The sequence below is a fragment of the Schistosoma mansoni genome, chromosome W, assembly GCF_000237925.1.
Source record: "Schistosoma mansoni strain Puerto Rico chromosome W, complete genome".
Lineage (NCBI taxonomy): Eukaryota > Metazoa > Platyhelminthes > Trematoda > Strigeidida > Schistosomatidae > Schistosoma > Schistosoma mansoni.
In genome coordinates, this window is record NC_031502.1 from 52,331,204 (window position 1) to 52,341,964 (window position 10,761).

The following is a 10,761-nucleotide window of genomic DNA, read 5'->3' on the forward strand; positions in this document are numbered from 1 at the left end:
CATTTAATCCCGGGTCGTAATGATTAAAGAACTGGAGGACTATTTCACTTGATTGATCCTGATCTCAATTAAGATGTCCTATAAGTAATTCAGATCAAACAGTAATTTGTAATTTCTTACGAAACCTCTGCTGAAAATGCAATAAACTAAAAAGTTGCATAATTTTTAATATGATCAATAAGAATTAGAGATTTTTAATAAAATGCTGAACTTTAGTCTACTTATTAACTCGACTACCGTCTTGAACCTGAAATCTAGAACTTTTATTTTCATGTTACTATTTAACTATGAAGATTATAAAGATCTTTAAGTTATGTTACTTAGATTTTTCATTATTTACAGCTGAGTTGGGCTGAACAAAATTGCAGCTAAATAACGGAACTAAAATACTAATATGAATAATACTATATAGTTGGTTTTAGGAAAATTGTAAAACTTTCGAAAAATAATTTACTTTTATTATCTGAACAAACGAAATGATCAAATATTTTACCCTCTATAATTTTTATTTAAATGTCCTTATACTGAGCTGTCAATTATCCATTCGATGAAATGTACCACAGTTGTTTGATGTTTAGAAACAGTTGATTAATCCTTTTAGATCATTTCAATTAGGTTGTCTAATATTAGCCAAATATTGGTGTTTGTGAGAACATGGGATGACTAAATGACAAGCATGGTATCAATAAGGATTCGCAACATAAATTTTAATGAAAGGAACAAAAATAACAAATCAAACCTTTTATGGTCTACATACGTTTTTTTGGCAGATTCATATCATCAGTCATAGAGTATTGACAACATGAGTTTATGGAAACTATACAATATTTTACCATACGCGTAACCAAGTAAGCATCTAAAAACATGGATTTAAATAATTAGTTGTACAAAAATAGCTATGGTTTTTAAAAAGTGCGAGTTGTGCATAGTTTCACAAACCTGTCCTGAAGAAGCGACATGATATTTTGCCGAAACTCTCACCAAACTATATAACCCCACTGTTTCGGAATGTAAGGTAACCAGAGCTGGGAACTGCAGAAATTCGCATTAAGATGATAAATACACATTAATCTGTTGAAATTATTTGGTCATTTCACCTATTTAAGAGTTCATCATGTTATTATTAAACAAGCAGAAATGTTTAAATCTGTGACCAAAAATTTCGGCTATTGAATAAATTTTTTGGTATTGTGTTCTCTGAACTGGACTATTAAATCTTGTAGCTTTCATTGTTCTTTCATACAACATTGTCAGTGTATACTTTAAGAAGAATCGACCTATTGGGATTTCTCTACAATTGTTTAAAATCTTTTTCCATCAATATAGAATTTAATCTCATGTTGTACATAATTGTTTGGTCACTGTACACATTTTTTTCTGATTATCTTCTCTCTTGACATGATCTCTTATCTTGAAGCTTTTTGTAATTTTTCCTGTCATCCTACAGAATGCGTCCATTTCGATATGTTTATTGACTGATGCGTGAAACAATTGTCAGGCTTACAAAAATCTCTAGTTCTCTGTGTTTTCTTTGTCTACTATTTTGAAGTTTTCTTAGCTAAATTAATGAAAAAAAACATTTTAAAGATCGCAACCACTTGGAATAATAATGGCATTTATAAAAATAGAGCGGAACTGTATGTAGTTCATATAATAAAGGTGATATTCTATTGTTTTCATTATGCATGAAACCGATTTACTTGTACAAAGGATTTCATAACACCAAACAAATTGATAGTTACTAAGTAAGCCATTTTTCGATTTTTACTTTTTTTCATCACGGCTACAAAAAGTATGTTCGAATATTTATAGTAAAAACTTGACTTTTAGGAAACTGTTTGTATTTTTTATTATAGGTCATAAACAGAAGGTGGCCAAGTGATGAAAATCGATTCCAACGTATGTCAATATTTCAAGAGATCAATGAACCTGTTGTTAGTATGGACCATTTATGCATAATTGGATCACATTTTGTCAATGGTGTTTCAATTTTTCAGACGAACCATTTAATAAATGTCTTGTATGTTGAACTTTTATTTGGTAGTTCATTCAATATAACTGAGGTTAATTGCAGCGTTTTCAATGTTTTGTATGTTATATCTAGTTCATTTGGTCATTTTCTTCATTCATTTAGTAAGCCAATACTTCATATTAGAGCTCTATTTTTACTACAGATTTCTTCTCAAACCTCAACTTCCACTATATGAGTGTTTTTTCTTACCCAATTAAGGCTGTGCCGCATAAACATGTTCACTACAGACGGTTGAAGATAACTCCAGACACTTGGGATGAAATCTTTATCAGAAGGGGTTTTTTGTGTGGAGATTTCAGTAATTTTATAGTTGAAATCACGAGTCAATTAAAGTTAGACCTTGACACCGTTGGATGCCGGTTCAGTGGTCTAGAGGTTAAGCGCTCGTGCGCAAGAATGATAGGTCCTGGTTTCGAATCCCATGAGTCAAGATCGTGGATACGCACCGCTGAGGAGTCCCACAATAGGACGAAACGGCCTTCCAGTGCTTGCAGGTTTTCCATGTTGGTCTAGCTTCAATTGACTCATGATTTCAACTATAAAATCCTTAGTGAAATTTACTCTCCATTATGCAGTATTCAGTCTCTAGAAAGCCTTAGCCCTTAATATTGGTTGTATTTCTGAATGATCACCCGTACTTTGTTTTGGAATACTTGAGTCATTTTATTAGTTTAGTTGTATGGTTATAACAGTAAATAGTCATTACTTATAATATAAACATATTCACGAAACTTGTTTATCAGTTATAGTAGGTCACATTTAACTTTTTACAATGTTAGTGGATAATTTATATACTAGACAATAATAACTAGTCATGTCTACAGATGAGGTGGTTAGAAACGGATATACAACCATTTATTTATTTTGTTCTGTTGATATTTCATGCATCAAAACATCCAATTCACATACGTCTTAAAATGATCGGTTAATTATCTAAACTTCTGTGACCTATAAATATAAACGTATATGGGATTCTTAACGTATGGACAAAATGAGTTTTTCTGATGTCTCAGTACAAGTAATATAAACTTTCAATAAAGGGTAATGAAACTGAAGATTGTAAAGTGAATACCAGTAAATAGTGAAATTTATTCCAGTCTTCCGTTCGTTTTAATATTTATTTATTTATTTGAACATAAACATTGGTACAAGGGAGCACCAAATATATATGAGCCACAAAACAACAATGAGATCTTGAAGAGATAAAGAATGTAAAGTGTGCTCAATAAAGACAAGAACAACGAGCAGGAATTAGTGTATAAGGGTGAAATAATAATAATAATGATAATAAGAATGGGAGAAACAGTTCAGTTAGGAAAAATACAACCAGAAAGAATTCTTTCAGTCAAAGAAGTTAGGTTCGCTTTCATGATGACAGTAAAAGAAAGTTACAACAGAATCTCCAATGGCTTCTATTTTGAGACATGACTGATAACGTCTCTAGCCACGGTGTTATACCATCTCTAGGACCCCAACCAGGGAGTCGTGAAGGTCCAACAGAAGCCAGCCCTCTGCAGCTTTCTTTCATGCCACGATACCATATCATACAATGACCACCTCTTCGCCTTTTCCAACTAGTCCCAGCGTCGGAAAATAATGCACGACGTGGAATTCTCTGGGACGACATTCGTAGAACATGTCCAAGCCACCGGAGTCTATGTTTCAAGATAGTGATACTAACTGAATTGTCGTTGCTGTACCCGAACACATATAAAAAATGAATAAAAAGAATTAGGAAAGAATAATGTGCTCAATGTAGTTCTATACATACCAAATTATCGAAACACAACTACCGAGTTAAAACTATACAAACTACAGTCTTTGTTGAAACGAATTTTTTTTACCAGATATAGTTATTGATGCTTATTATATTATTTCTAGATTACTATCCTCTGTTTCAAATCACTTTTCTTAGATTTAAGGATTTTGCTGATTTATGGCCATCAAAATTTACCAATAAAACAAATGGTATTAGTCCGAGACGTTGGTTATTAGTATGTAATCCAGGCTTAACTGATCTTATTCGAAGTACAATGCAATCTGATGATTGGGTAAAAAATCTTATCATGTTGAATCGATTAAAGGAAAAATTAAATGATGGAAATTTTCGAAATCGCCTTATATTAGTTAAACAAGACAATAAAAATCGATTTGTTGCTTATATGCAACAGCACAGAAATATTCAATTAAATCCAAGTTCCCTTTTTGATGTTCATGTACGTAAGTTAAAAATATTACTAAAATAATATTATATGAGTACCGATTTAAAAATTTTCTTTTTTCAAAAAAGAAAATTAAAGTACACAAGTAGTTAAAGATTTTGCTTGAAATGGGTGGGGGTCGTTCACAATCGCCTAGGTGCAAATACTCTTTGTTTTTCCTTAGATCTTTAAGTTTTTAAAACGTTTCATAGTTTTTTTTTTATTTCACGAACCCACATGTGATCAAACTGTATCTCATATGCTTCATTTATTCTGTTGCTACCGTTACTATCACCTGTTCTACTACTATTCTGATAATTTCATATCGCTGTACTGTGAAAACTTGAACCATTGCACACATTTATATCCGGTTCTACATTGCACATGATTAACTGACTAACAAACGTAGTTACGTTGAGCAAAAGGAAACTATGGCAAGCTATAAATACTACTTTTTTTATGTTTTGATAAAATCGTTAGATTGTAAGTGTTCATTGTTAAGTATTACTTCTGGATAAAATGTTCCATGTAATGGAGTACCAAGAGATGAACTGTTCTAAACAAAATGACCATGTTCTGATAATTTGAAGCAGTTGAATTAGTAAATACATTTATAGATGCAATAAAACTTGGCACTGTGTTTATTTTGTTAACTCGTTATTAGTTTTTTTTGAAAAAGATGTCTTTCCTATAATATTCCTTGAACTTTGTCATACGATCATAAAAAACGTTTCCAGTAAACTACAGTTTCAAGCCGAGTATTTTTTTAAATACTATCAATAACACCACTTTAGTTTTTGTTTCAAAGATATATATTGTCAGGGACTATAATTTGTATTTCTGTAAAGTGATCCAGGAATAATTATCCATTCCTTCTAGATTTCTTTTCAGTAAATTATTTCAGCTTTCTCAAACGAGTATTCAGCTAGACTTTGTACACTTTATCGTGAAATGAAGCTCAAAAATGGATATATTAGCCTAATGAAGTTGGTTTTCTGTAAACAACTCTTTTTTTATTCCATCTCTTATTTGCCTAGTGTGGAGAAAGGATTACTTTTATAGAATTAGTCATATCTTTATGATAAAAATTTGGCATCGTATACCCTCAACTAATCCTTTTTAATAAAACCCTTAACTCTAGTGTTAATAAATCAATAATAATTATTTTCTCTAAAGGACTTTGTGGAGGTTGTTGAATTTCGTAGTCTAAGCTGATCTTAGTATAACAACCATGAAAAACTATGATGTCCTGAACAACTGTCTTGTTCCTCACTAGTGCACATCTGTGACCCAATACACAGGAATATGACTCAGGAACTTAAATCTCGTGAGCGGACACTTAACCTCCAGACCATTGAACAAGCATCCAATGGTATATATATCTAACGTCAACCTACCAAAGATGTTTTGCGACTCCCATACACTATTTGCAGTACATAAGTTCGTCAGATCTTACATGGTTAAACTCCAGTGGTCACGGCCGCACATTAAAACTCCAGGAGCTGTATCTTGAAGCTAGTCACTAGTTAGTTATTTCAAAAGTTTTTGTGTGAAACCGTGACCATTGGAGCTCAACCATGTAAGATGTGAGATAGTTATGTACTGTCCATGACGTAAATCATTACGTAGCCATTTCATTGCTAGTTTTCTTGATCCTGTTCTATGTAGATGTCTAAATACAAAATAATGATGATTTGTCACCGTTTACAGGCTAAATGTGAATCTTTTTTTAACAACATAAATAAAATCAAGTGCTCTTTTTTGAATTGTTTATTTAGAGGCTTTTTTCTTTACTCAAATAAACCATATTATTCAAATTTTTGCTCGAAATCTTTTCATTTTTTGAAAAAAAAGGTAAAACGCGTTCTAGAATACAAGCGTCCACTCCTACCATGTTTATATGCTATAACTATGTATAATCGTTTAAAAGCAAATCCTGAAATGAAAATGTGTCCTAGAACAATTATTATTGGTGGTAAAGCTGCACCTGGATACCACATGGCTAAAATGATTATAAAATTAATTAATTCAGTTGCAAGAATAATTGATTTTGATCCAATTACAACGGGTAAACTTAAAGTATGTTTAACTAGTTGTATTTTAAAATAAATAAATTTTTACTTGTTTAAAATTTTTTAGAAAAAACAGGGTTGTTACTCACTGAAAAACCAACTGTAATAAACCATTTTGTATGTTTTAGAAGATATCTTTAGTCAGCACGTGTACTACCTGAGAAATGTTATCTAATTATACTACACACAATGATAACTATCACCTCTTACTTAGTTCTAAGAAAGATTTGAATAATTTATATCCGATTTTCCTACTACCTTGGGTGTCATTTAACCTAAAATGGTTTACTCAAACATTTGGTCCAGTTAAGATTTACAAATGATCTCTTATTCTTTTGCCGAACTCCATTTATGTGTTTTTTTATATTCATACCCAATCAGACTGTGAACGATATTTTGATTAAGACTATTTATAGGATATAGAAGTTTGATGACAATGAATGACAGTAAATAGAAAAAATAAAAACTCAAAATTTATGACTTTAGAGTTTGGGTCAGGATCGAGGGTAACTGTTCAAACATTGGTTGATTCATGTGTTTTATACAATCTACGTTAAAAGAACTGAGGACTGCATCCACTTAATACTATCATTCTTTTATTCATTAATGAAAAAAATTTTATATCATTTTAAGTTTTCTAAGCGCTACACAAAGATATTCCGGCTTTTCGTTTTGTCTAATGTACGATAGAAGCTCATTAAAACTCAAATATCATTGCCTCGATTCTGATTCCCTTGTATCTATACTAAATGTTTACCCATGTAAGTGACTGTATTTCAGACTATCGATCCTTAAATAACGTATATCCTAATCATTCGGACAAGGTTATTTGATAAAATTTTGTGATGCATTTTATCGTAGATACTTGAACTCTTAGATATATAATTACGAAACAGTAATTGTAATTTTTTACCATACAGACTGGTATATTCATATTAATTCTAAAAAAGCATGTGACTGTATAATAAGCTTGGTTCTATTTTAATACTATGACCTTACAACAGTAAACCAACTTCATGTCATAAGTTAATCGAGGCTATTCAGTTTAAGTTTGATCGAACTCTGAATAATTATCAGTATGTAATGAATCTCTAAAAACCTATGTATTTTGTATAGTCTGAACTATCTAATTTTTTTGGCGGTTGAATCAATCATTAATCTTTTCGCATTTAAAATCCCTTTGCATCAAACCTTATATTGTTTTTCTATGATTTCAAATTGTATGCTGCGTAGTGATACACACGAATTGTTGACAGTCACATCCAAATTCACGTTTATAAATTGTAAATGGATAATGATTATTGATTGACTGATTCTGTGGTACGGTTACAAAAAAGTAGGATTTTTGTTTGTTTGAGAATAAAATTTCGTTAATAGTATCGTATATAGAAGGTAATCTTGGGTGATTTTTAAAATCACATCAACAGATTAAAGCTACCTTTCAGCTAATGAACAGAGACTACAAAAATTCAAAGTATTTCGTAACTGAAGTAGTGAGATCAGTAAAATTTTAGTGATTATAACACGTTTATAAGTTTTTAAAGATATCACTAAATAACTAAATTATTTTAAGTACAAATTTATTCACGTTTAAGGTTTCTTCGTATCTTTCCGACAACTATAGAACGGTTTTACGGAAAAATTTTCATCTTTTACAAAATATTTGATTAACTAATTCGTTTAAGATTTAGGAAGATCAAGTTATAAGATAGCAATATAGGAAAGTTGTATGTAAAAATTGTTAATAATTTTAGTATTCCTACTCTCACGTTCATCGATCCATATGATGATGGATCACTGGTAAAATGATTTCGTTACAAGTTTTTTTTGTCAACAGATTAAATTTAAAAAATCTCATTGGTTACCGTGTTATATAAAATCTATGTACCTAAAAAATGTGAACTCTTCATACATTTATTCATTTGTAAAAATTACATTTTCGAAATTTCTAACCATTTTTACATCACAGCATACATCATGAACTGATCTCATCTAGACCACTGTTGAAAACCTGAAAGCAGTGGACAACCATTTCGTACTAGGGTGGGACTCCCCAATAGTGGGTATTCACAACCCTGCAAGAATGAGTCGAAACCAGGACGTACGATCACGCGCGCAAACGCTGAACCTATAGAACACTGAGCCGGCATCCAAGTGTTGATGTATAATTTCAGTCAGTCCACGATATTGCACAAACCTCACCCATTGCGTGTGGTGGATGACTATCTCTTACCCGACAATTATAATAATCATGTGCTCACTAGTAACTCACTACTGGGAAGTCCCATTCCGGGCGGAAATGGCCGTCTGTTCTTTTCAGGTTTTAGATAGTAGTCTAACCAAGACTAAATTTGAATTGCATAAATTCTACAACCCCTTAACTAGCCATTTTATACTAATCTTTTTATTGCAACCCTTTGTGTGATTAACAATAAATTTCTTTCACTCATGAATCTCTCTGAGGAATTTGACTACTCTGTTTCTATAAAAGACTAAACTTTTTAACTAATGGTTAAGTCGAAGAACGGTCAAGACATTTTTCATAAAATAGATGTTATTTTTACAAGAAAAATTATAATAGAGGAAATATAGTGTATTTGATTGTAAAGTTTCTGCCTTCGTAGGAAATATCACAACAGTTTACATTGTTATCTCGTGAGTGGTTTTTTCGAGATTTGTAGTAGCTTAAAATTACTTTTTATTGCTCATAAGGATCCATTATTTATCAAGAAGAGGAGGATATTCGTAGGCTGCTAGTATTCGATCATAGGTGTCTTCGAAGCATTTCTCATATATCCTGGGACCACCGAGTAAGTAATGCAGTTGTTAGGAAACGGGTACTAGGTAAGGATGGCAAATCGATTGATGAAGTAGTGAAACTTCATCAGTTGAGATGGCTGGGACACGTGTTACGTATGCCCAACTACCGACTGCCCCGACGTGCAATGTTTTATGGTGTAGGAGTATGTTGGAAGAGAGCTATGGGCGACCAGACCAAAACGTGGCACAAATCCATGAATTCACTGACAATTGGACTGAGCTATGTTGGTAAGTGTAGACTACCTGGTTGGGATTCGCGAGATGATAGCAACCGATGGTTAAAGACCTTGAATGATATGACTCAAAATCGTTTGCAATGGCGAAGTTGCATCCACTTTTCGTGTTCTGCGAAATTCTAATCTTCTGAATTCTTCATGTTACTATCTTTTTTTTCCTTCCAAATTTATCTCACTGTATTATAATCCCTGAATAACATCTTCAAACCCTTATCTTTCACATAATACTTATACTCTTACTACTTCTACCAATGTGGGATTTGAATCGACAACTTCATCTCTGTGCTTATGTGGTATGGCAACTCGAACTGATGTACGTTCGTACGTACTAAGTTCTACGTTGTGACTGACTGACTGAAGAAAAAATAAACTAATATTATAATAAGTGTTATAATCAAAGGTTTCTTTTCTAATTATTAAATTAACGTTTCAAAACTATTCACTTTGAAAGTGTTGTCTAATGATAACTATTTTAATCATGTTTTCTACGTCATATTTCTTATATTAGTATTAATAATATAACTTTGTAATTTGACTATAAACTTTCTTGTTTACACATTATTTTATTAGCTTATATTTTTACGAAATTATCGGGTTAGTTTGGCTGAACGTATTATACCAGCAACAGATTTATCTGAACAAATTCCATGTGTTGGTACAGAAGCATCAGGAACAGGGAATATGAAGTTTATGGTAAATTCTAGACGAGAAACATTGGTTATAAAGTTTTATATTTAATTTTTATGTATAGTAGTTCATAGTTCATATCACTTCAGTCACTGATTATTTTACCTCTGAGAGCCAAGAACAGAAACATACATATCCTTACGACAGAAACGAAAGAGTTTTTTAATGCACATGAAGTTGGTCGGCTTCATAAAATGAAACAAAGGTGGCCAAATCTTCAGAAAATAATGAATTCATTGTATTTTTACGCATTCATCTCATCTACATGTGAACTAATGAATTCATGTCATAAAACGTGTATTATCCATCAAAAGAAAATAATAAATTGCCCATCATGTTCATATTATTTAAATTCCAAGAGTTTCAAGGGTGTTTTTTGTAAGTAATTGGAGTCATAAATTCATTCAGTATTGTTAGTTTGAATCTTCCCATCGATTTGTTAGGACTGCAACTGGTCAGTCTCTAATTGGCATATGTGCGTACTGTGCGTATTGCCTCGATATAGTCTTAATTCACAAGCATGGTAAGCAGAGATGGATAGTGGCTAGCAGTGGAATCCAGTTTGACGCGCGTTTCGTCCTATTTGGGACTCGTCAGCCGGATGTACCTGCATCTCAGAGTTGATGTTCACTCTGGGACTCGAACCCAGTACCCTCGCTTCAAACGCCATCGCGTTACTCCACTCGGCCACTGAGTCCTGATAGCCACTTGCT

General features: G+C 32.2%; 1 protein-coding gene and 1 non-coding gene across 2 annotated transcripts in view; one reads left to right on the forward strand and one right to left on the reverse strand.

The window, feature by feature from the left end:
- The window catches only part of Smp_039750 (putative glycogen phosphorylase), a gene marked incomplete at its 5' end in the record, with an annotated part of 37,824 nt that overhangs the window by 21,191 nt on the left and 5,872 nt on the right, over positions 1–10,761 (forward strand). Inside the window, 4 exons of the mRNA XM_018790110.1 lie at positions 1,857–2,020; positions 3,948–4,248; positions 6,088–6,312; positions 9,932–10,054. Of these exons, the coding sequence (XP_018655486.1) occupies positions 1,857–2,020; positions 3,948–4,248; positions 6,088–6,312; positions 9,932–10,054 (813 nt within the window). The remainder of the gene's footprint in view (positions 1–1,856; positions 2,021–3,947; positions 4,249–6,087; positions 6,313–9,931; positions 10,055–10,761) is intronic.
- On the reverse strand, positions 10,675–10,741 carry Smp_tRNA_01608_Gln_TTG.1.1. Its single transcript has one exon. It is a non-coding gene (tRNA).